Here is a 26111-nt window from a genome sequence, read left to right as displayed (position 1 = left end):
CTTCCATCTCCCACTCTCAGTCATTCCCCCTTTTTAAAAAGAGAGAAAAAGAAAACTCAACAGAACTAACACATTGAAATATATTCAGTGCTCTGTGCCCATAGGTCCCTGCCTCTAGTAAAGAAAAGGGAGATAGAAGGGACTTTCTCATTTCTCTTCTTTGGGGCCAAGAATGCTCATAATCATTTACAACATTCAATTTCAGTTGTTGTTCTTTCCATTTATGTTGTTGTCACTATGGATAGTGCTTTCCTAGTTCTCTTGATTTCATTCTGTATCAGTTCATACAAGTTTTCCCATGCCTCTCTGTATTCATCATATTCCTCATTTCTTACAGCACAGTGATATTCCATCCCCAATTGATGGGCATCTAATTTGTTTGCATTTTTTAACTATAAAAAGCACTAGTTTGGTGTATGTGGAACCTTTCTTTGTGTCCTTGACCTTGTTGGGGTATATGCCTGGTTCTGGGTCAAAGGATATGGCCATTTTTTTGTCACTTATTTTGCAGAATTCCAAATTGATTTCCAGATTGTCCAGGTACCTGATTTTTAAAGATAAGGAACTAAGGTTTGAGAAGTTAAGGGGCTGGCCCATGGTCACATAGGGAAGAAGAGACAGTGAAGATTTGAATCCACATCTTCTGCAACCAAATCCAGTTCTCTTTCTATCATACCACCCTACTTTCCCTCATCTAATTTTTTTCTCCTGCAGCACTATTCAGAGTTCACTACATTCAGGCCTTCAATTCTTTTCCAGAAGAAAAATATCTCTGACATCTAGACCCAAGATTTTCAAATAATCCATGCATCCCTTTACATCTTTCATTTTTCAAACTAGAACTGTATTTTCCAAGATGTTATTATTCATCACTAACCTCTTCCTATCCATTGTGCCACCTTTCATCTTCTTCAATAGAGGTTTGTCCGCAAACTGTAATCATCTTCATGTGGATCTTTTCCCATGTATTTTGCAGATATGTATTTTTACAAAATATCCGCATATCTCATGACTGAATGTTTCTTGTTACTTTTGGGTACACAATGAAATCCACTCTCTCAATGCCTTTCCTTGAAAATCCAAGAAGAATCCATATACCATCATGCTAATTTGCTACAACTTATTTGGTTTTTTGGGAGGGAGGGGAATGGCAGATCTCTGATTTCACAGAAATATTTGAGGAACTCATGCTATCAGTGTAGTTTTCTGTTGAGCCATTTTTCAGTCTTTTGTAATTTTTCTTGACTCCATTTGAAGTTTTCTTGACAAAGATACTAGCATCCAGTAGATTAAAACAGAGGTAAAGTAACTTGTCCAGGGTCACACACAGTAAGTATCTGAGACCAGACTTGATTCAGATCTTCCTGACTGCCAGAATCACCTAGAGGTATTAGAGGTGATAAGATGTTCCCAGGGAGGCAGTTAGGGGGCGCAGTGGATAGAGCACCAGCCCTGAATTCAGGAGGACCCAAGTTCAAATTAGATCTCAGACACTTAACGCGTCCTAGCTGTGTGACCCTGGGCAAGTCACTTAACCCCAGCCTCAGAAAAAAAATAAAATAAAAAAAATAAGATGTACCCAAGTTCTCCTGACACTGAGGCCATCTCTATCCAGTAATTATGAGATCATCCATCTTGGTGGTTAATTTTTCTATAGTATTTCCACCCAGTGATCCTTGGATCATGGCTTTACAGAGCAAAGGAAAGATTTCTTTCCTTTTTTCTATTCTTTTCTTTCTTTTTTTCAGTTCCAGAGCCCAATGTGGCACTTGAAATACAGTGGGTGCTTAATAAATGCTTGTTAATAGATTAAGACAATTAATTAACTATTAAATAATGAGATTTTGAGCATAAATTCTCATATTTTCTTCAAAATTTAGCTCAAGGATCACTTCAAAAAAACGAAACAAAACACTTTCCTGATCTATCCCCACTGTCCCACTCCATCCCACAGCTGTTAGTTCCTTTTCTGACTTTACAGTTATTTTGAATACATAAAATACATTCTAGAAGTACATAACTGGACACTGGTGCATGCATAGAACCCAGCAGCTTATTCAATTATCCATATGGAAAAGCTAAGGAGTTGGCTTCTAGGAGAGTTTTCATGATGGAAACCCATGACAGAGCCTGCATGTCTGGCTAATAATCTGGCCAAGAACTGACTGGCTGCAGGGGCCATTCCACAAGACAATCCATCCTGAAATGCTCTCCCTGGCCTGTGCTAACTATTGATCTTCCTAGCTTCCTTTAAGTCCCTCCTAAAATCTCATATTTTAGTAGTTTTCCACCACCCTTCTTAATTCTAATGTCTCCCTTATGTTATTTCCTATTTATCCTGTATAGAGCTTGTCTTGTATATATTTATTTGCAAATTATCTCCTCCACTAGATTGTAAACTTCTTGAGGACAAAGACTATCTTTTACTATTTTTTTTTTATCCCTAGTGCTTGGCACAGTGTCTGTACCTACTGGACACTTAATAAATGTTTATTGATTGAAAAAGGCAAAAAATAGCTGCTTTTTCTTTTGAATAAGCACTCACCCTTGGGGTACCTTAGTGACTATTGGGGGAAGCTTCAGCTGAGAGATAGGGCTGTAAGCCCTAAAATATCTGTTTGTATTCTTTTACACTGTAGGTGAATGGCGTGGAGCCTCCTGAAGTTGTGGGTTAGAAGCTGCTCCAGAATCTGAAATGCTGGATTCTGGAGGCATGCCAGAGTCTGGGTTCCAGAGACATTCCAGGCCCCAGGCCAGAGGCAGCTGAAGCACGGCTTGATCCAGAAATCATCCATCTATCTGAACTTAAACTTGGTGAGTTCTACAGAGCTCAGCTAAATTACTCCCAAATGTTGAGGTGGTAGAGGAGAGTGTTGGGAGAAATGACTGGACATTTATTCTTTCCCTAACTTTGGAGTAAATGCCCCTTTGTAAAAGTTTAATAATGGCAAGTGGCTAAGTGGAATTGGAACAGTAGATCCTGGCACCTAAGAATAAGGGAAATAGATCTGGCAGAGACTCTAGTCAATATCAATAGCTCCGGCAGTGCCTTGAAGTTACCCCTTGGAATCACGAGGGCAGATGTCGCATCCTGGCTCCAGGCGAGAAATCCTCTTCACCACTCTTCCATGTCACTTCCCAGATAGAATTAGTAGTTGGGAAATATTTTGTGTTTGTCTGTCTCCTGAGCATTTAACAGTGTTTGTTACAAATACTTTGTAACTGATTTGCATCTTCTTCCTTTGCCGTCATCGGAAGCCCGAGGACTTATTTCTCTGGTTATAGTACTGAAGAGATCTTGGCCATTTTCTGGCCCAGTCCATCCGGGAGAGGAATCCCTGCTCTAATATTCCCATCACACAGTTCTCCGGCCTCTGCTTGAATACTTCAAGAAGTGAGACGTCCATCACCTCCTGCTGTTGTCCACCGGGCTCTTGAACAGTTCTTGCTTGAGGAAGCTTGTCCTGGGGATGAGCCTAAATTTGTCTGCAGCGAAGTTCTGCTCTCTGGGTCCACGAGGACAGATTAAGGGCCTCCTCCTCCTCCCACTGGCTTTCAGTTCTTGAAGACAAGGCGCATTTCACCTCTGGACCTTTACTTCCTCCAAACATCCCGCTCCTTCAGCCCCTCCTAATGTCATGGACTCTAACTTATTAATATCCCCTCCCTCTACACACATATATTGTATCTAAATTATACTGTAATATATTTAACATATATAAGACTGCTTGCCATCTGGGGGAGGGGGTTGGGGGAGGAAGGGAAAAAATCTGAATAGAAGTAAGTGCAAGGGATAATGTTGTAAAAAATTACCCATGCATATGTACTGTCAAAAAATGTTATAATTATAAAATAAAATAAAAAATTAAAAAAATAAATAAATAAATAAAAACTTTTAAAAGATCAAAAAAAAAAAACATATATTGGATTACTTGCCATGTAGGGGAGAAGATGGGAGGAAGGAGGGGAAAATTTGGAACACAAAGTTTTGTAAGGGTCAATGTTGAAGAATTACCCATGAATATCTTTTGAAAATAAAAAACTTAAAAAAAAAAATATCCCCCTCCCTCCTTTCTTCATGCGTCCTTCATTGTTCATTTGGGTACTTATAATCGCTGTATACGATGTTTTCTTGGTTTTGCTCATTTTGCTTCTTATTTTGCGCACTTTTTCTGTTTTTCAAAGATCAGCGAGTTCATTTTTTCTCACAGCGCAGCAGTATTCCACCCCAACCTTACCTTGTTCAGCCATTCCTCAATGAACAGGTATCCCTACCATGTGCAGTTCTCCATCACATTTGAGAACATACGGGTTCTTTTCCTTTTTCCCTAATCGCTTTTGGAGACAGATCTAGTAGTGATATTGTCGGGTCAAAGGGCATAGGCTAGTTGAATAACTCTTTGGGCACAATTCCGGATTGTTCTCCAAAATGTTTGGATCCGCCAACGATGAATTGGTGCGTGCCAGTTTTCCCCATCTCCTCCCGTCAAGTGTAACAAGGTATCTCTAGGCTGCCTTTCTCTGGTCGGGGATTTGGAACATTCTTTCACCTTTATCACGGCGGACTCTACACGCCCCTTCGGTTCTCCACCCGACCCACCCCCTCCCCGCTCCGTCCCCTCCCCCGACTTCTAGAGAGGTGTGACTCCTTCGCTCCTTTCTCTGCGGCACACCTTGGGAGAATAGTGACTGCGCGCTTGGGGGAGGGGAGAGGAGAGGTTGGTTCGTTTCTTGCGCCCCTAGTGCCTAGCACAGAGCCTTGTACACAGTAGGGGTTTAATAAATGGGTAGGAATCTCACGGAGTTGAGAGGGAGGGCCAATGTTTACTCCAAGAACCCGAGGAGAGGGAGGCAGGCGGTGAGGAGGGGAGGGGAACGGGAAACTCTGGCTCTGGTGTCAGAGGAGCTGGATTCGAATTCTGCGACTTTTAGAGAGTCTCTCTTCCGTTCCCTAACCTCGGTTTCCTTACTGTAAAAGGGGGTATTGGCTTCTGAGGGCCCTTCTAGCTCCAGAATCTCAGCTCTGCGGCCCAGGGGAGGACTCACCTACCCCCAGGGGAGGGAGGAGCGGAGGAGCAGTGTGTGTGGGGAGGTGGAGGGAGCTCCCAAGGAAGGGGGAGCGGGACCACTCCAGAGTTGTGGTCAGATGACCTACACCTTGTCCCACCTCCCCCTGGAGGGAGGCCTACTAGGGGAGGCGGGGAGGGGCATCAACTTTCTCCCCAGGGTGGGGCAGGGTTAGGGAGGAGGAAGCCACATTTCCCCAGGGCGGGGCTGGAGGGAGGAGGGCCTACGCCAGGCGCGGCCCCGCCCCCGGCCCTGCGGACATCAAGTCTAACCCCGCCTCTGGCCCTGCGGACGTCAGCCGCGGCCTCGCCCACGGCCCTGCGTTTGCCAGCCGTGGCTCCGCCCCTGTTCCTGCGGACGTCAGTCCTGGCCCCGGCTCCGGCTCCGCCCCCCAGCCGTGGGAGGCGTGGCCAAGGACTCCGCCCCCGCGCAGCCTGCTCCGGAGGGGTCACGTGTTGGCGGGGGCGGCCGGCGGTCACATGACGGGGGCGCCGCTGGGCGGAGGGAGCCGGGGCTCGCGGTTTCCGTGCGGGGCGCGCGTGCGGAGCGGTGGCGGGGTTGACCATGGTGAGTGAACGTCGCCGCCGGGCGCGGGGCGCGCGGGACCAACGGCCGCAGCTTAGCCCGCGGCGGAACTGCCCATGGCCGGGCCTCCGCTGCCCTTCCCGGGCCGCTTCTGGGCCCCCTGGCTGCCGGCGGGCTCCCCGCCCCTGCGGGCCCTCCTGGCCGCCGCCCCCCCCAAGGTAGCCCCGGGGCAGGGAGGGAGCCCTCCGGGAGTGCCCCGGTGGTGCCTCCTTAGTGTAGGGACGGGGACGCGCGGGCGGATCGGGCGAGGAGACCCGGGACCGCGAGCACTCCGGAGGCGCCTAATGGGTGCTTCCTGCATGGGGATGGGACCTTGGAGTCCTCCCTGCGGGGTGCTCGGACCTTGGTCCTGAAGGATTCTGGGGGTCGTCGAGCAGGCTGGACGGGGAGGAGCCCGAGGTCGCGGGCAGGGCGCATCCCGGGATCCTGGGCTGAAGCGCTAGGGAGGAGCCCGGCACCTGCCCAGTGCCTGGCGCCGCTTTAACCCCGGGGACCGAAATGCCCGCGTGCACGTGGGAGCTGCCCCGGACCTTTGGGACGCCCGGGCGTGTAACAGTGCGGCAGCCGGCCCCAGGTGTCTGAGGAAGGTCCGGCCGCTGCGGGAAAGCAGCGAGAAAGTCCTGGGCTGGAGGCGTTGCTTGAGCTTTGAAAGAAACTAGGGTTTAAAAAGAGGCGAAGGTGAGGAGGGGGCGCCCTCCAGGCACTGAAGCGAGGCCCGAGACGGGCAGGGAGACGTCCCGCAGGCAGCGGGTGCGACGGCTGGCCGGGCCTCTGACAGCGAAGCGGGGACATAGGCTAAAAATCGAAGCCGAACCCGAGGGCCGGGCGCGTTGCTAACACCTCCCCGGCCCACTTGTGTGAGCTGAGTGAGAGGAGGAAATGGCTCCAAAGACCGGGGCGCTTCCCGAGAAAGCTTCCTGGGGGTGGCTCTGCTCCGAGGCGGGGCTGTCCTATCCAAGCGCTTGCTATCTGTGTGCATGGGCAGCAGAAAGGCTGCCGGGATGCCCCCGAGGACTTCAAAACAGCCTGCGGAGAAGTGCCTACGTCCGCGAAGTGACGGCTTGAATTTTTCTGTTAAAGCTAAGATAACGTAATTGTTTCACTAATCTCAGACTGAAATGTGGGTGTTAGATGACTTCCCAAGGTACTCGGAGGTGGGATTTGAACCCAAGGCCGCCTCCTTGGCTTCCCCGAGCTCGCCTACCTCTGGGCTGCCCCCCCCCCCCTTTTCCTTAAATTGCTGTGTTGTGTTTTCAGAGTTCTCCCTCACCTTTTCATCCTGTAAACAGAAAATATCTAGTACTTGTCAGCCCCCGGGCTGAGTTCTAGGGAGGCAAAGTACAAGACCCCTGCTCTCAGGGAGCTTACGGTTCAGTGGGGAGACAGCGTGTGCTACAAACTAGACAGATTTCTGCCGGAAACTATCAGCAGAAGGAAGGACCCTCCGAGAAAGGGGGATTGGGAAACGTTTCCGTGGAAGGTTGGGATCTTTTTGGAATATCCCTTTAAATAGAAGAACTAACGGTGGTAGGGTTTTTTGGCTTATCAGATACAAAGCTTTATGGGCAGTTGGTGGCTCAGTGGATAGAGCAAGGAGTCAGAGCTGAGTGCTGATCAGGCCCGACACCCACTAGCTGTGTGGCCCTGAGCAGCCCCTTAACTCCGGGTGCCTCAGTTTTCTTCTTCTGGAGGAGGAAATGCCAGCCTCTCCAAGCTCTTTGCCAAGAAACCCTAATGGGGCTGGACACGACTGAACAAGGGGATGTGCTTATTCCCTTTTACATATTGAAAATGATAGAAAGGTAATGCCTATAAGTCTTAGTTAAAAAAAAAAAAAAAAAAAAAAAAAAAACCTCACCTAATAATCTTGTTTCTATACAATGTTGTTTTATACAAAACATTCTCTCACACACATCTGACCCTTTAAGAAGGTACATTCCCTGAAGGAACGATTGGATTACTTACTATTTGTCCTTGAGCTTTGGCAGGATGGTTCTAACAGTGACTAGGACATCCCAGAAGTCTCAGTGCGGTGTTAAGCTTACCATTTCCTGAATCTCCTGGTCTCTGTGTGTCTGCAGGGGGAGGTCACTACCTTTCCTTGTGGACTTTATTTTCATCCATTCAGTCCTAGAATGTTTCTCTTTGGCCCAGTTTTCCTTCTCTTCAAAGCCCTTCATATAGCTTGCTTTTAAAAACTAACCTTCGAAACTTTTAAATTTTGAAAATTTTAAGTTCAGCCCTTTTGTTTTACTAAGTAAATTCAGTCTACTCTGTGGCTTTTGAGAGTTTTCCTAATCTGTTCATGCTGCGTTGGATGGAGTTCTGAGGACTCACCAATTCAGAAAGCTTAAGTTGAGCCTGGGATGGTGTCTGCAAAATTGTGTGGGATAGTGGGGTTCAGAATGAGCTTCATGAGTGAGTCAGTCATTGATTTGGGTGTCGTTTGGAAGAGACTTGTAAAAGTGGCTCCTCTCCAGGTACTCTATTTAATAATACTTTACATTTATTTAGAACTTTATTGGCTCACCACACTTTCCTGTCTCTGCTCATGTTTTATCTGCTCTCTGAGTTACTCTGTCTTCAAGTCTGGTCTTGCTTCTGAAAGCCGCCTCCTCTGCTACTGACAAGCTTGCTTAGGACCAGTACTTACTTGGAAAGAGCTGGCATCGTCTGGGGCCTTTGTGTAGTTTCTTTGAGCTTCAAATAGGATCTCAAAAATAGCCTTCTGTAATTTCAGCAATTGTCTATTAGCCTCTAATCGGTCTGCATGGAGGCATCTGAGCCCATTTAGCAAACACAATTTCCACTTAGTTTCCTTCCTCAATTCCTTACCAGCACAGATCATTTTGTTTATCCGTTCTCTTACAGCCTGTTTACATCTCTGGAGAGATGAATTGGTTTTTCATCTGTCTACCAAAATTAGTCTTTCACAGGAAAATTTAATCAGGCCCTCCATTGGCTCTGATTGGAGTTAGACAGAATGAACTTTAAGGTTCCTTCCAGCTCTGAAGCCCATGATTCTATTTTTGGAGAGGTGCATCTCGAAAGGAGTTCTAGGAAAAGCTTGATGAAAAGATTCTTTAGATCAGGAATTTTTTCTTGCAACTGGAGCTCTTTGGGGTTCCCCCTCTATTATGGGGTAAGAAGCAGAAATGATAACTGAGCTTTGAAATGATGTAGATTTTAGTTAGCTTCTTTTTTTCTCTTAATGTCTCTCTTACAAGCTCTTTGTGATTTGCCCAGGGTCACACAGCTGCATGTGTGAAAAGCTAGTGACTTGGAGTGGGGAAAGCTGGTTTCAAGAGAAGGCATCAGTGCTTCAAGACTGTTTTAAATTTAAGGTTTGCAGTGCTACTTAACAACTAAGCTATGATTAAGTAGGATACGTCCTTTTTAGATGAGCAAACTAAGCAATTAAGTTCCTTGCTCAGGATCACACAGTTAAGAGATATGAAAGGATCCTAACGCTTAAGTCTTCAGTACCTTCTGTCCTCCTGGATGTGGCCTCAGAAACAGACAATTTCTTTGAACAAGACTAAATCCTGCGGCCTGCCAGTAGACACCGGGTTTTGGAATTGGAACGAACATGCAAATAAGAATATTTTGCAGATGCTGAATTTTAGAGTATGGAGAAAATTCTACATACAAGAAAATATGTATTCTTGCAGGCCCTGGCATAGGTGCAACCCTGGGCAAAGGTTCTGGTCATTTTCATGACATTGTCAGTTTTCATACTTTTTACTGCTCTACAATTTTATGTGTGAGGAGGTGAGAGAAAATTCCTTCAGAAAGGACATTGTGAAGGTGGGGTATATTGACAGTAACATCTTAACTAATTAGAAATTTGGCCAGGTTCTTGAGGTTTTTAAAGTGTCATTTTGATTTATAACTAGTTTATGTTAATTTAGTTTATTTACTTTTGCTGATTGAGTACTTAGTGAACTTTGAAATCATATATCCAGCTACAAATGTTACCAGAAATCTTAAGAGAGAAACAGTTCATAATTATTTAGTTTAGGTTTATGTAAGAAAAGGTGATTGTAATCTCAGCTTTCCTTGTAGTAACCAAAGCCAAGCTATTATTAGAAAGTAGAGGTTACAGTGTTTTAAATACCAAGAATACTTTGAGATATGTTTTAATTTGGTCAGTAAACGAATAGTTTTCATTATGGCTGGTTTGAAAGAAAAGTTTATAAAGAGAGGAATATCTTTTATTGAAAAGATGTGTTTGTAACATTAGTAAAAACAAAAACCAGCTATTGCTCATCCCTATATATGATTTTGGAAGTTGTGGGAAGACATCATCTTGGAAGTCTTTTCAAAATGCCCCTGGAGAGAGTTTGAGAGCTCAAGCCCTTCGCAATGGGGTGTGTGTGTGTGTGTGTGTGTGTGTGTGTGTGTGTGTGTGTGTAGGTGCTGCAGGGACCTGGGTTGTGTCAGGCTGGGGTTGGGAGCTAATCATTTTATGATTTGGGACAAGAAATGTAAACACATCCCAGGTCTGTTTTTCTTCAGAAACAGGAGGGTGTTATGACCCTTGGGGTCATTTCCAGCTCTAGAACTGTGATAGGATCCTCTGAACTTCATCACAACAAAAAGTTGTCAAGTTCATTGGTCAGTCTGATGGAAAGAGAGAACTCTTGGGACATTTAGCTGTTACCTTATGTTTTTATGTGTCTTTTAACTGGTTTCCTATTTAGATTGTTTGCTCCTTGAAGGTAGGAAATGACAAGACTTTTTAATCATCCCCAAACTGGGCATAGTCTTTATATTCCTGAATATTTTCTGGTTAATAGTTGTTAAACACATTCATTTCTTTAGTTCTTGGGTAACAGCACAATTTTCACAAAAATTCACATGTGGTTTTTACTTTAAAATGTTATCTTGTAATGTAGATTTATTTTAGTAAGGTTCTAACTAGCATCACAGAATTCTGGTGAAAATTTGTCAACTTGGCACCTAGAACTGGCCTTCCAGTTTCCACATTAAAATAGAGCTAGCTCATTATTTGGGCATAATGCTTTCAGCTGGGACTGAGGAATCTTGTAAAATATAGGGAAGCCTTGTCATCAGTGTACATGAAATATGTAGGCAGAAATAATGCTGTGAAACTAGCATTTATTCTTTTTGATCCTTACCTATTTAGATATAGAGTACCTTTCTGTAAACTTTGCTCACACGTCTTTTATGAGGTTAGATAAAGGTAGGCCCTTTTAGCGTTTTCTAGATGAGGAAACAGGTGACTTTCTTTGGGTCACATAACTAGTTACAGGGACTAGAATGCTATTTCCTGTCTCCTAATCCCAGACTTTTCCCACTGTGTTGCTATTGCTTCCTGTGAAGAACATTCCTCTTGATGATTGTTTTTATGCACAGTTCATTAATTTTTCTATTTTTGGGACAAAATTGTTTTGTTTCATTTTTTACCAATTTTTAAAAAAAATAACATCTATAGACAAAAGGTTTTAAAATCTTAATTGAAAACCAAGAATCAAAAATGATGAATAGCTCGAATGTTATTTTCATTTCCCACCAATGTATTTTGACACCCAAATGTCCATGGGCATTAAAATTGTAACCCATGAAAGTGAATTAGTCCTACTTTACTCAGGATACAGTTTTATTTACTTTACATAGTAACATACAACTCTTGATATTTCCTCAATAGAAAAGACTGACATATAGATACATTTTATTTAAAAGTTTCAGTTACAGCATATTTGTTTTATTTAACTACAGATTTATTAGTTCTATTTCTCACCATTCTTTAAGCTCATCCACATAAATCTTAATCTCTGTGGTAAACGGGGGTGATGGATAACTTGATCCAGTTTGAATTATGAACTTTGCTAATGAGAAAAACTGTTTGTTTGTTAGTAATTAGGATGATTTTCTTTTCATTTCAGAGTTTTCTTGGAGGTTTTTTTGGTCCCATCTGTGAGATCGATGTTGTCCTTAACGATGGGGAGTCACGGAAGATGGCGGAGATGAAAACTGAGGATGGCAAAGTAGAAAAGCATTATCTCTTCTATGATGGCGAATCTGTTTCCGGAAAGGTAAATCCTTGGGATGGGACCAGAATTCTACTCACCATCTGGTAGAAGTGGGATATTAGCATTTATAGTTCCATGTTGACTGTAAGAGATTTTAAAATAGTGGAATTTTGAAGTGCGTTTGAAGCCTTTTTATTTTTAAGCACAAATTTTACCCTTTTTTGGTTAAATTTTTCAGAGTAAAATAGGTGAAGGGGTTCATAGGAAAAGGACATTAAAGGTTATCTAGTATTCTTATTTTACAGGGGTAGAAACTGAGGCCTTTATTCTTAGGTTCTTAGGTATTCTTAAGGTTCTTTCTCAATGTTCTACAAGCTACTGAATCAGGATTTGAACTTGAGTCCTCTGACTTCCCAGCCTGGTCCATCAAGCCTTATTTCCACAAGATTTGGGTTACTCCATGTGATGTTGCTCTCTGCATTATTTCTCTTGGTGCTTCCTTTTCTCTGTCTTTATATCAAGGCTTGGCCGGCATTCCTTTTGTTCCCTTCCTGCCTTCTGTAGTTATCTTACTGTTCAGAATCAGGGTCACTTCTAATTTGGGGTGACGGGTGAGGGATGGTCAGTATATACATGACCAAGTGCCAGAACTGGCTCAGTGATCCTCAAGATCTTTTCTACCAGTCCCACCCACAGCCCCATATAAGTAATTGGGGGACCTGCAGAAGAGCAAGCAGCAAAGTCAGAGGGTGGGGACTAGATCATGTTGTTGGGAGGCAAGCCAAGGCCACTGAAGTCCACTCCTGGAGGCCCAACATCCGGGAGCATCTCTCTGACTGGAAGAGGCGGCCGGGTTCAGGCCAGCCCAGAGAAGGCCCCAAATGCAGACAACTGCGTAGTCATTCTCATTTTGCAAATGAGAAAACCGAGGCCCAGGGAAGGACTCCACCTAAGACACCAGGTGTCTGGCCGTCCATCTTCTCTTCAGGGGATGCTGGAGTGAGCTTTGTGGAGGGGGCGCAAGGAAGGTTGGATTTTCAGTGGGTTGAACAAATATTTTTAGAGTGTGAGTTTTCTCTTCTCACTTGTGTTCATACAGAATCTTTTATGATAATAATTCTTGTCAGGTTCCTAACTGCTTCCAATATGTTTTATTTTAAAATTGTTTGCTTTGATGCCCTTTCTTTTTTTCTCATTGTCATCTCTAAATACCATCTATCTCTACTCCTCCCTTGAAACAAAGGTGTTCAAGCAACGGCTACAGTCTCAGAGCCTTTTCTCCTTCTATTATCTGTTCTCCGGGACCATTAGGTTTTTAACTGACTCAGAATGCAACTTCCTTTGTTTAGTGATCTTTTCATTTCCATTGTTATAGGCGGAGCTGTTCTTTAGGATCTACTGTCTTCACTCTGTATCAGTCCATACATCTCTTCCCATGTTTCTCCTTATTTCTAGGATTGCTCATTTCTGACTGTACCACTAATACTCTGTTCCATTGCCTTCCCATCATTTGTGCTCTTTCCCAGTAGATGGACACACGTTTGTTTTGAGTTCTTTGGTACCTCACTGCTACATGTATCTTGGCACGTATCAGACCCAGGAGTGGGACCTGTTGTCAAAGGGTGTGAATACTAAATAATATGGAAGTATGTTTTGCATGATTGCACATGTATAACCTTGTGTCAGATTGCTTACAGCCTCAGGGAGAGGAAAGGAAAAGGAGGGAGAGAATTTGAAAAAAATGAAATGTTAAAAATAGTTTTTGCATGCATTTGGAAGAAAAATATTCTAAAATGGGCAGGGGGGTGGGGATGTGCCAGGGAGGGACCAGGAGTGAAGAGTTTAGTGGCACTTGCTGGGTTCCCAGGGGTTTTTAAGAATGGCTGGACCAGTTCAAAGCCCCTGGCAGGGGAGTGAGTGTGCTCGGCTTCCCTTCTACCATGTCTTGGGTAGTCTTGGCTGCTTTTCAGGGAGTGGTATGAGGAAAACCATCTAGGTTTTTTTAGTTCATTGAACTGTGAAGTGTGTCTTCATGTGGCATGAGGGAGTTTTTTCCTTCTGAAGATGGTTCCTATTTTGTCTAAATCTTTCGAGTGGCCCAGAGGAATAAGTCCTAGATGAAAGGATGGGCAGTTAATGACGAGTGAGTTTAGCTCTTCACCAAAGCGAGGAGCAATCTTATTGCGTCCTTTGTTAGGATGATCAGGGTTAGTGCTTTTTGGGTAATGATTTGAGGTTTACTTTGGAGATCCTGAAGCATTAGTCAGCAAGCATTTATTAAGGGCCTGCTAGGTGCCAGGCACTGTGCTGAGTTCTGGGGAGGCAATGAAAGAAAAGTACAAGATAATCCCTGCTCTCGAGGAGCTTATAGTCTAATGAGAGAGACAAGATACATATGGCCATGTACATACAAGCTGAATATGAGGACTAGGAAAATAGGCCTGAAAGGAGCCAGAAGCAGAAATGAGGAGGGAGAAAGTGTTGTAGATGTGGGGAGAGCCAGTGAAAGTGCTCTGAACTGGGAGGCAGAGTCGGGTATGGGGAAGGCCAGGGGTGCTGTACTGAAGAGGAGGTATAGGAGTGCAGAGGTGGGGGCCAGATTGGGAACACCAGCCATAGGATTTCATCTTTGATCTTGGAGGGTAATTAGGAACCACCGGAATCTATTGAACAGGAAGAAGGGAGGTGATATCCTCTATAGAATTTGGTACTGTGTTGTTGTCCTACATTACTTTCCAGAGGGACCTTTCTCCCTGCATAAATCCCAGGGATTGTATATACCTTAGAGAGCACTGGATCCTGGGATCAGATACTGGCTTCGCCATTTTTCATGCATGACCTTGGCAGGTCTGGTTCCCTCTGGGCCCTTGTTTTCCCTGCACGAGATGACCTTTGAGGTTCCTTGGAACTTTAAATCCCATATTCTGTATGACAAGTTTCATGAATAGTGTACTGAACGATGAGCTCTTTTCCTGATTTGTTAGAGCAGTGAATGTATTTTTTTATATATTGATCTAATGTGGCAAATTCACCCTAAGGGCAAAAAAACCCCCACTGAATTGCTGATACCCTATGGTGACACTATTATTTCCCCCCCTCCATCCCCCACTCCACATAGATAGGTAGAAACCTTTTACAAAGAAGTGCTTAATTACTTCATTTGCCCAAAGACTAAGGGCCTCATCTCCCCTTTTCCCTGAGACTAGAAGGAAGGAGGAAGATGTTGGTGATAAAAAGGCAAGTTGGATATTTCTGAAAAGTTATATATTATGAATAGGTACAAAGTCTGCTGCAGACTCAGAATTGAATTTGGTATTATAAGAAATGGAAAAGAGTATGTTCTTGCCCTGGAAAAAGCTGGTTGTGATGGCATTCCCTTAACATTTATTAAAACATTATGTCTTGGCAGGTAAACCTAGCCTTTAAACAACCTGGAAAGAGGCTAGAACACCAAGGAATTAGAATTGAATTTGTAGGCCAAATTGGTGAGTTTTAAAACATTATCTTTTGTTTTTGTTTTGTTTTTGGTCATTCAAGAGTGAGAGGAAGGTTTATGTTGGAATTTTAAGTGACCGATTTCATGCTTCTCTCAGTGGAATGAGAATTGATGTTGTGGAGAAAAGATACAGTTTGTAAATGTGCTAAATATCATTTTAAGAAGAACAAATCTTTCTAATCCTGGTCTTAGACTTGGAGATTAATTTTTGGTTTTTGTTACTGAAAATGAAACAAGGTGTTTTCACCACCAGCCTTGAAAGTGGGACAGTAAGTAGTTTACTAAAACTTTGCAACAGCCTCCCCTTATATTTGCTCCCCGTGTTGTTTGGGCTCATCACCTCATGTTTTCCTGGAACTCAGATTTCCCCGGTTTCACCTAGCAACACAAAATTGAATAGGCAAGTTTCAAAAGAAGAGTTTTTTTTTTGTTTTTTTTGTTTTTTTTTTTTGACATGGGCCAAATTTCTTAAAAGCTGGGTCCTAAAATAGTATCTAAACGTTTATATTTTGAAAATGTATCTACCTGTTTTCCCTTCCAAATTTCTTATTTACTGCAGTAGCGAATCTTTGAATTGATGCTGGTGGTAGCAGCTGTCACCTCACTAGTAGCCCTATTCACACCCAGATCCCACTGGCATCATGTTGTGACATTTGACTTGATAAAGCCCCTCATACTTTTAAGTTTTAATGGACCTTTTATGCTGTTAGTTCTTAAGAATAAAAATTAGAGATTATTTTCCTCCCTGTTTGGTGTTTTTAACTAGAAGAGAAAAATTATATTCCTGACCTCTGTGGCACCTTGTTTGTGGTATTGAATATGCAATAGATTTATCAAGGTTATCTGACTTCTTGAGGAATGCCATTTTTGACCTGAAAGGATAACTTCAGATAACTACTGGTAATTTTTTCACATTATCACAATATGAGATCCCTGGAGGCATTTTTACATAGTGTTGGTCACTAAAATTTGTGCAATATGAATAAGATATTTTTTGTTGTTAGGCAATTATTATAGTGAGGAATTTGATTCATATTTTTGTTAAAGTGGGGAAAAGCCCAGCAGACTGATTAGAGGTAACACTTGTAATCTTTATGAAGTTGGTGTTTAAAATAATGTGGTCGCTTTCTTTTTTTTCTTAATTTCTTAGAACTCTTCAATGACAAGAGTAATACCCATGAATTTGTAAACCTAGTGAAAGAATTGGCCTTACCTGGAGAATTGACACAAAGCAGAAGTTATGACTTTGAATTTATGCAGGTTGAAAAGCCATATGAATCCTACATTGGTGCCAATGTCCGATTGAGGTATGGATGTCACTGCACGCCTGGGACTGGGCGAGATCTTAAACCTGAGCTCCCATTAATTTAAAAAAAAAAAAAAAAAAAAAATCAAAACCAGGAAGTTATCCAAAGCCTGTCTTTTACACGTCTTTCTTTTTCTGCTGTAGTCAAACAGTTTTGGTATACTGATAGAACATGCTGTAGACAAGACCCCAGCTAATACAGCTCAAAGGAAGGAGGAACTTGTTCTACCCTGAAAGCTTTCAGAATCACAAACCCAGTACCTCGAATTATAGTTCAGCTCTCTGGTTGGGAAGGTGACAGTTTGGATTGAGTTGTCATCCTTGGAGCATGAGGAAGGAAGTCTTAGGACCTTTCAGACACTGTATTGCATTACGTAGTGAGTTAGCTCCCAGGAGAGCATTGATTCAGAGCCGATGTAGACCACAGAAGGTCATCTAGTCCAGCCTCTTTGTCTTAACAGAGGAGAAAACTGGGATCCACAGAAGCACAGCAGTGTGGCTAAAGTCACAGGATTCAAACCAGACTTTCTGACGACCAAGACCAGCCCTTTTTCTATTGGGCTGTGCTTAAAGTAACTTAGGGAATTTGTTTTTCCAAGAACTTGTGCAGTCCAGAGAGGTTTAGAGAAGAAATTGGAGATGTGGGGAGGTACTTCCTAGATCTCCAAGAACCACGTCACAGAGAGGAGCTGCCACGCTTTTGGCATCCTAATCTGGAGGTGGGAGCCCAGGAATTGCTAAATTCTTACATTACCTTCTGTTTCACAAATGTTTCTGATATGGCTGGTGATAGGGTTTGGTGTTTCATATTGTCTGATAACTTGTCCAGTTTTTTTCCTTTATGTTGTTCTTCCCCCATAAAATGAAAAATCACTCATCTTTTGTGTGACCGTTTTGGCTTTAGCTTCCCAATTTTGTTTCTGATTTAAATTTTAAACATTTTCCCTTTTTTATTCACAATTTTTCCTTCCTCAGGTTCATCCAAAATGTTAGAAACCTGAGTTAAGGGAAGATCTGGATAGGCTACAGAGAGGGTGCTATAACTCAGTTTTTGGAACCATTAACACATTATTTTGCATAAATTCTCAAGTTAGAAATTCTCTTAAGCCTAAAATAATTCTGGCAAGAGTTGGGCATAAAGGTTGAACTCCCGTCAGTGGTTTTCTTGATTCAGAATATTAAAATGACTCCTGGGAAATGTTAACTCATCTCCCCATTTACTTTATAGGTATTTTCTTAAAGTGACAATAGTCAGACGACTGTCAGACTTGGTAAAAGAGTATGATCTTATTGTTCACCAGCTGGCCACCTACCCAGACGTCAACAACTCCATCAAGATGGAGGTGGGCATCGAAGACTGTCTACACATAGAGTTTGAATATAATAAATCCAAGTGAGTGTCTCTTCCCCAAAAGTAGGCTGCCACAGAATTCATGACTTTTTGGGGTACATTTCAGTTATCAAAGGATGAAATAAAGGATTGGGAGCTACTAGGAAATTAGTCAGACTCTGGTGGTATAAAAATGTTAATGTCTAGAAATAGTACAGAGGAGGCTTGGAGCCCTGATTTTAAAGTGTTTTGCCTGATGCTCCTTTTTATGCAGAGATGTTTTAGTCCAATCATGAAAGTCCTGGAATATTGGAATTCCTTGGAGGAAAAATAATAATGAAAGAATAGTAATAAAAAGAAAAAGGCCCAGTGGAGCTGAGTTTTTGATCCTAAATTGTTTTCGCCAAAAAACCCCAAAACCAGTAGATTCAACAGCTGGGCAATCCCCAATATGGTGCTTTATTAATTACTAAATAAACACTCCAGAAAGAGGAATCATCTGCCTTCCTTGGATATATATTTAAGTTACTAAGTTCTCTGACGTAAAAATCATTTGAGTATAGATTTAGGTCTGGAAAATTGAGGCTACCCTGCACCTTATAGATGAGAGAAATGGAGCACAAAGATGGGGTGACTTGTCCAGAGTCACACAGCCAGCCAGCAGGGCCAGCTTGGTGGGTTTTGAACTACGTTTTTCTGACTCTTTAAGTCCATCGTCCTGAATGTGGCAGTATGCTGCCTTCCATTAAAGCAGCTTTGTGATAAAATATCAGAAAGTGACCACTTAGCATTGTCTTCTTGGAGATGAAATGAAATGTTCTCTCCTGGTTGCTTTATGTATGAAGTATTATCTGTTTTAATGTATGGCTACATAATTTTATTTGCTGTAGACTGAAAAAGACTGAAATTTCCAGGCTTGAATTTGTCAAGACAAAATGTGATAACGTTTTTCCTTAGAATGATAAACGTATACCATAGAAAAAGATTGTTAATACTTAACTATTTGTCTTAATGATAAAAATATATCCTTTCCCCCCTAAAGGTATCATTTAAAGGATGTGATTGTTGGAAAAATTTATTTCTTATTAGTAAGAATAAAAATTCAGCATATGGAATTACAGCTGATAAAGAAGGAAATCACAGGAATTGGTAAGTTAAAAACACTCATCAGTTAAGTGTCCTGCTAGATTTGATTAGCGTACAATGCACATTTCTTAGTATGGTTCATTTACCGTCTTAACAAAGGTAGCCCAAAGTTTAAAATAGAAGGACCTCACTCAGGTAGGCTTTTCTGTTTAGAGACCCTCCCACTTCTACCGCTGACCGTAAGCTAAGTCATCCTTATACTTTTAATTTGCTATAAAGTTCTTTGTAGTTTTTCTTCTCTCTGGTTTGCTATCCTCCTCCTGAAAAAGAATGGGAGGTAACCCTGTCACACTTTAAGAGCAGTAGTTATAATTCCAGTATCTTGTTGGTCTCTTGTTCTCATTTTAAGCAGATGGAACCTGCCTTGAAAAAGTTGTGATTTAAAGTCAAACATTTAAGTTGAATTTTATGCTCCTAGGTGCCCATCTCTAGTTTTCTAAGTCTTGGTCCTTATAGTGTAATGTCAGAGTTCAGAGACTTATTTTTTGGACAGTTAGGAAAATGAGATGGAGAGCTTGGCATAAATCAGAGGGAACCAAGTGTTCAGATTGCAGTGAGACAATTTTCCTCTGCCAGAGTAGATGAAAATCTGAGGATTTGTGTGTAGAAGGAAAATTTTAGAATGGTTCTTATCATTTCTTACATGATTGCTTGCATAATGATAAGAAATGTTAATAGTTAATGTAGGAAGGAAAGATGTATTGACTTTTGGAGCAAAACACAAATGATCTCATTAGCAGATTAATTGCAGGCCACATATGGTTATTGTCCAAGAAAGGCTGGTCCCTCTTAAAATGAGAGTGCTGACTTGTCTAGATTAATAAAAACAGTTGGAAAGTGTGAGGCAGGAGGCGGGATGTATGTCTTGGAGATGTTCAAATTAATGCTGTTACAATTGTGTGACCAGGGCCCAGCACCACCACCGAAACGGAAACGATTGCCAAGTATGAGATCATGGATGGGGCACCAGTCAAAGGTAACTTGCTTCACTTTCTCTTCATTTTTCTTTTGGCTACAAATGAGGAAGGGTAATGATTTTATTATGATTTTAGCTTCTACTTCAGACCTGGATTTTGAAGTGATCTTCTTAGTCGACTGAGAGCCAGTCCTGGATTGGATCCCCTTCCTATTCATAAGATACTAAAGATGAGGGCTGGCACTCTGCTCACCGGTCTTGCTCAGGTGGCTGTGTGCTAGGCATTATGATGGACATTTGAGGGCTAGAGAATTACTTGATATCCTTGAACTCCCTTTTCTGAGGGTTCCTTGAGCAGCCTAAAATGATCAGACAAGTCTGCAGGCGTCCCAGTCAGCTCTGGTCCCAGGTGCCAAGAGTTATCAGGAGCAAGCTCTAGGACTTAGGGCAGGGAGAAATGGGCCTTCTTAGGAAGGGAGTTTCTTTTCTGTGCTTGGTTGGTCAGCCATGATACCAGGATTCCCTCCCTCAGCCTGCTGCAGTGCTAGGTCGTGATGGGCTGTCTGGGTCACTGTAATGGACTTCCCCAACTGCGTCAGTCAAGCTGAGAATCCACTACTGGTGATGGCCAAGCTTCCCTCTCCCTGCAGGGAGGCTGGCATCTAGAAGTGGGAGCTGCTCAAGGAGGACATTAGGACATGAGTGCGGGGGAGCTGGGCTGGAGCAGCATGTGACATGTGGAGGAAGCATTTTCTCCTTTATCTTGGGCACCAGTGTGGGAATAAAGTAGGGACCTGACATGCTTTTGACATAGTGCCAGGAGTCTGGATGACAGCCCCTCCTAGAAGTGAGCAGCTGGCTGCCCTGCTCTCCTGGATCATTATAAGGGTCATTGGAACCTCAACCAGCACAGAGTGCATACAGCATTTTGGTCCTCCTGTTTAAAGTAAATTTAATTAATAGGAACAGTCTCAGCCTGAACATGTGTTTCATCTGGTATTAGTACTATGGGAGGTACTAGTCCTGGGTGACATGTGGCTTTATGACGTGACATTATTATCTTTTTCTTAAGGTGAATCAATTCCCATAAGACTCTTTCTAGCGGGATATGACCCAACTCCAACAATGAGAGATGTGAACAAAAAATTCTCAGTACGCTATTTTTTGAACCTGGTTCTTGTGGATGAGGAAGACAGACGGTACTTCAAACAGCAGGTAAGATGTCTTCACTTGGCCACTTCAGAGGGACGGGTGATGGGTAAAGTGAACATAACACCCAGGGGGTGGGGGTGGGGCTGCAATATGCCATGTTCATTTCATTCAAAGAAGTGCAGGTTTATCCATCCATTCAACAGATTTTTACTCAGATGCTGCCACTTAAATCCGGGACTATATTTTCAGAGTATAAATGAAACTGTTGAATGTGTGTAGCTGCATATGGTGGTGGACATATGTCCATCAGATGTATTTTTCAGCCCAGAGTAGAGCACAGTCTTGATGGCTGGGCTTTTATTTCAGCCCTAAAATGGCTAATTTCATAGGAGTATATTTTTAGTCTGAACCCTAAATAGGCTTTCTTCAGATTTTTAATAGTGAAAATTACTTCACATGAGGTGTAGGAGGCTTGTTTGTAGCCTTTTATGAAGACAAAATGAACAAGTATTTATTAATCATCTAATATGGGCAAGGAAAGGGGCTGAACGTACAGCAAAGGAGAAGAGTGAGACGAGTATATGACAGGTGAATGCTGGCTTCCAAGAATGCCAGAGAATTTGGGAGGACGGTTACCAAAAGAATTAGAGGCCTCAAGGCCCTTGTGATGTGAGGATGCTTTTAGCCAGCAACCTAGGTGTGAAGCTTTGCTGGCTCAAAAAGTCTTTGAGGCCTCAATTTGGGAATTGCCTTTAGAGCATGAATAGTCTCGACACTAACACATTTCCATTTTTTGAGGAATGGATTGGACTCGGAGAAAAGGCTGAGTCAGTCAGTCAAGAAAGTTTTGTCAACTGTAGCGTAATCTGACTAGTCAAGATGCCAAAATCTAAACATAAAGTAGCAAAATTGGTTCTTGTGGGTGGCTTTCAACCTAAAATCAGTTCTAATAAAGCCACAGCTCCAAAAATGTTTGTATAATGGCAGTATTCTTGGAGTGAGTCCCTGTGCTGGCTTTGAAGGCCAACCCTCAGGGAGTTGTAACTTGTTTAACAACCATTTACATGGTTCTAAGTGTAAATCAATAATTTAAGAGTTCAGAGCAGGGGAAATCAGCACAGTCTAGCATCTAATATGTGAGGTTTTATGGATGAGGTAGGGTTTCATTCCCTGATAGAGAAGATTGAGGTAAGGAAAGAGGTCAGAAAGTCTGGGTAATATCCAGGACAGCAAGTAAACCAAATTGGCTAAATTGGAAGGTTAAGTGTAGAGGAGCGATAAGAGATAATGCTAAAAAGGCAGGTAGGGGCTGGATAAAGGGGGCCGTAATGGACATATTGTTTTAAAAACTGATTCTTGATGATTTTATGTCACTAAAGTTAGTTTAAGCTAATGGTAGACTTGGTGTTGAAGATGAGATCCCCTTTCATCTCTGGCAATTGTCTTCTCAATGAGCTCCCCCCTTCAGCTAATTTTCAGACTTTCCCTACCAATAGCTTCTTTCCTTTTTGACTTGAATCTTCCCACATTTATTTATTTATTTTTATTGTAGCTTTTTATTTACAAGATATATGCATGGGTAATTTTTCAGCATTGACAATTGCAAAACCTTTTGTTCCAACTTTTCCCCTCCTTCCCTCCACCCCCTCCCCCAGATGGCAAATAGACCAATACAGGTTAAATATGTTAAAGTATAAGTTAAATACAATATATGCATACATGTCCAAACAGTTATTTTGCTGCACAAGAAGAATCGGAATTTGAAATAAGTGTACAATTAGCCTGTAAAGGAAATCCAAAATGCAGGTGGACAAAAATAGAAGGATTGAGAATTCTAAGTAGTGGTTCATAGTTATCTCCCAGAGTTCTTTCACTGGGTGTGGCTGATTCAATTCATTATTGCTCTATTGGAAGTGATTTGGTTCATCTCATTGTTGAAGAGGGCCACGCCCGTCAGAGTTGATCATCATACTGTATTGTTGTATATAATGCTCTCCTGGTCCTGCTCATTTCACTCAACATCAGTTCCTGTAAGTCTCTCCATCTTCCCATCTTTAAATAAAAAAAAATCCTTCTCTTGACCATCTCATCTTCTCAGGCTCTCACCAGCCCCTTGGGTTTCATTATCATCTTTCTGCAGGTGACTGGCTCTCAGATTTGTTTTTCCACCCCTGACTTCTCATTCCTGAACTGCCCTTTGGACACTTCCAACTGGATGGCCTGTAGATGTCCTATATTCGCAATGTCCGGGACAGAGTTCTTTATTTTCCCTCAGACGCATCATTCTTTCCATTTCCCAGGCTAAGCCGTCACCTAGTTGTTATCCTTGTTTTTTACTCTTCCTCAGTCATATGGTCAGTCAACAAATCTTTCATTTCTCTGGCAACATCTTTCACCCAAACTCTTCCATATGACCACCATTCGCTGGTATGCCTCAGGCCTTGGTCGCCTCTTCTCATGCCAGGCCCTTCTCACAGCTGCCAGAGATTTCCTTTTGGCACGGACCCAACCACACCATCCCCAGCTCCATGTCTCTTCCCTCCCTCTAGGATCCCCTATTACTCACTTTGACCTTTCCAGCCTCCCTTTCCCTCCCCCAGATTTATTCTATGGTATTTATGCTCTCCATGGCTCTCAGTCCTCTCTGCTTCCTTGAGTGTCAGCTCCTGCAGAGGAAGGACCGTTTTGTTCTGGTCTTTGTCTCTCTGGACAGCTCCTGGCACACAGTAGGTGCTTCATAAATGCTTGATGATTCAGGTAGAAAGTCGCCCCCACAGAGTTCTTATGCTGGTGTTGTGCTGTTCTGTCTCTTTTTGACCAGGAGATCATCTTATGGAGGAAAGCTCCCGAGAAGCTGAGGAAGCCGAGGACAAACTTTCACCAGCGCTTTGAGCCTCCGGAGCCACAGGCGTCTGCTGAGCAGCCGGAAATGTGAAGGGAAGAGGAGAAAAGGGTTGGCAGGGGAGGCTGGTGGGCTCCAGCGGTGGCAGCCTGCACAGGACAAGGCTGAAGGCCCCTCCCTCCGACCCTGCTCCCCTCTTCTGTGGCACTACTAACCGGTCTCCAAGGTGTACATCGTTAAAAACAAAGTGCTTTCTCTGAAACACTGGAACTTCCTCGAGCTGCCGTGTGTCTTTTTTTTAACTTCATACTTTGATTTGATCACATGCACTCAGATATGTGTAAGCTTAAACATTAAGAATGTCCATGTGTAGGCTGGCATTTGGTAATTTTCTTTTTCTAGGCTAGATTAGGAATCTTCCTGCCCATCTACATGTCATTGGTTCCCTCTCATTCTCTGCAGAACTCAGGATGGGCAGATGGTGAGGGAGACTGAGTGGCTGAGAGGCTTTGGGGGCTGCCCAGGGTGCAGCTTTCCCCTGGGGACCTTTGTTCAGTCCTGAGACTGCCAGCCCCAGGGCGTTCTGCTCACTTCCTTACAACCTTTCCCGTTAGAGAGATCTGTAACAGGATGGGGTGATTGCCATCTTATTCCCAGAATTTTCTTTTTTGCCATTAGTCTGTTCAACTCTTGCATCGGCCCCACAGTAGTTTTTCTGCAGTGTGTTTTGTTTGTATTTTAAATTTTCTAATTTTCATATGATTTCTCTTTCTTCCCCCTCTTTCTCCCCCCCCCCCCCCAATTCTTTAAGGCATTTTATTTTATTTTAAGTTTTAGGGAAAATTTGGCTGTGCAGAGAATGCTAATTTCCAAACTTCCCAATTGTTGGGGTGGGTGAGCTTTGTATCGTCTCTAATCTGTATCTGGTTAAACATCCTTCTGTTAAGCTGCAGCTTTAGCCAGTCAAAACTCAGATTTTACAAGCTGACTAACCTCTCTAGGAAACACATAAAGTGTCCGTGTCTTAATTTTGTTTCATGTTGAATTTTGAGTCCTCCTTGGTTCCAAGACTCTCTAAGGTTGCGCACTTGGGGACTGGGTTCGGTTTCTGACGCATCCATGATGTATCCGCGTGGCGGAGGCGCTGCTCTTGTTTGAGCCACAGAAGCCACCTGCACTTAAGGGTCACGGACCACCCGAGACTTTTGACAAATGCCAGTGCTAGCCTTGTCAGTGGACCAAATGCAGTCCCTGGTCGTGCTGTCTGAGAACTGCTTTCCTCCGGTGTCACTTTGACCACCTTCTCTTACTGCAGAAGATGCTCTCTGGGTTCCTATGCTCCAGAAACATCTCTTTTTAAATGTAGATGTCTGGGGGTGGAAACAGATGGATTTTTTTTTTCCTCATGTAAGTGCCTGTTCAGAAATTAAAAAAAAAAAAAATTAAAATGCCAAATATTTTCATGGTCACTTGCATGTAATAATCTAGAGACTGTTTGAAAAGATTTTGAAAACTGATTGTATTTAACCAGCCTCAAATTGTGCAACCATGTATAATAAAGAATTTGAAACTGATATTGAGCTGCTATTTGAATGATTAAAAATAGCTGTATTCTCAAGAAGCCTGGTCTCCTTTGTTAGCTGTTGGGGGGCTTGGTCAGTACTGTGTCTCAGATGGGAGCTCTGAATGTCATGCTGCTCAGATCGCCCGACTTGACCCCTTTCTGGGACAGTGAGTAATTTTATTGAAATGTCTGTGATGGCTAGAAAAAACGAAGTTCATCTGGAAGAACAAAAGATCAAGAATTTCAAGGGAATTAATGAAAAATGCAAATGAAGGTGACCTAATTGTATCACATCTAAAACTATGTTATAATTTTATAATAAAAATTATAAAGCAGTAGTCATCAAAAGTGTTTGTTATTGGTTAAGAAATAATAATCAATGGGGCAGCTAGATGGTGCAATGGATAGAGTACCAGCCCTGAAGTTGGGAGAACCACAGTTCAGATCTGGCCTCTAGACACTTCACAATTCCTCCTTGTGTGACCCTGGGCAGGTCACAATCCCAATTGCCTCAGCAAAAAGTAAGGAAATAATAGTAGAGTGGAATAGGTTAGGTTTATAAAACATAAAAGTGACTATAGTAAAATAGTGTTTGACAAACCCTAAAGACCTCAGGTTTTGGGATAAGAACTTGCTATTCATATTCAAAAATTGCTGGGAAAATTGGAAACTAGTATGACCCACACCTAACGTGTATACCAAGATAAAATC

At 42.7% G+C, this 26111-nt stretch overlaps 1 protein-coding gene across 2 annotated transcripts; it reads left to right on the top strand.

Moving 5' to 3' along the window:
* Nucleotides 1-5429: 5429 nt before the first annotated feature.
* Nucleotides 5430-25454, top strand: VPS26A (VPS26 retromer complex component A). Of its 2 annotated transcripts, none has more exons than XM_074296565.1 (9): nucleotides 5430-5634; nucleotides 11562-11711; nucleotides 15058-15133; nucleotides 16295-16451; nucleotides 17679-17843; nucleotides 18823-18929; nucleotides 19834-19902; nucleotides 20915-21057; nucleotides 23816-25454. In XM_074296565.1, exons 1-9 carry the CDS (start codon nucleotides 5632-5634, stop codon nucleotides 23927-23929), a joined length of 984 nt encoding a protein of 327 aa, XP_074152666.1. In that variant the 5' UTR covers nucleotides 5430-5631; the 3' UTR covers nucleotides 23930-25454. The 2 variants fall into 2 exon arrangements, with proteins under 2 accessions (XP_074152666.1, XP_074152665.1); XM_074296564.1 differs by having other exon boundaries at nucleotides 5622-5810.
* Nucleotides 25455-26111: the final 657 nt, after the last annotated feature.

This window comes from Sminthopsis crassicaudata, chromosome 2 (assembly GCF_048593235.1).
Source record: "Sminthopsis crassicaudata isolate SCR6 chromosome 2, ASM4859323v1, whole genome shotgun sequence".
Lineage (NCBI taxonomy): Eukaryota > Metazoa > Chordata > Mammalia > Dasyuromorphia > Dasyuridae > Sminthopsis > Sminthopsis crassicaudata.
The sequence above is the reverse complement of the archived record's forward strand: the minus strand, read 5'-3'. Positions and strand labels throughout refer to the sequence as shown.

Coding starts and splice junctions, on each gene's coding strand:
- VPS26A (XM_074296564.1), top strand. CDS start 5,709: ATGGCCGGGCCTCCGCTGCCCTTCCCGGGCCGCTTCTGGGCCCCCTGG. Junction 17,844..18,822: donor TTTGAATATAATAAATCCAA/GTGAGTGTCTCT, acceptor TCCCCCCTAAAG/GTATCATTTAAAGGATGTGA. Junction 19,903..20,914: donor GGATGGGGCACCAGTCAAAG/GTAACTTGCTTC, acceptor CTTTTTCTTAAG/GTGAATCAATTCCCATAAGA.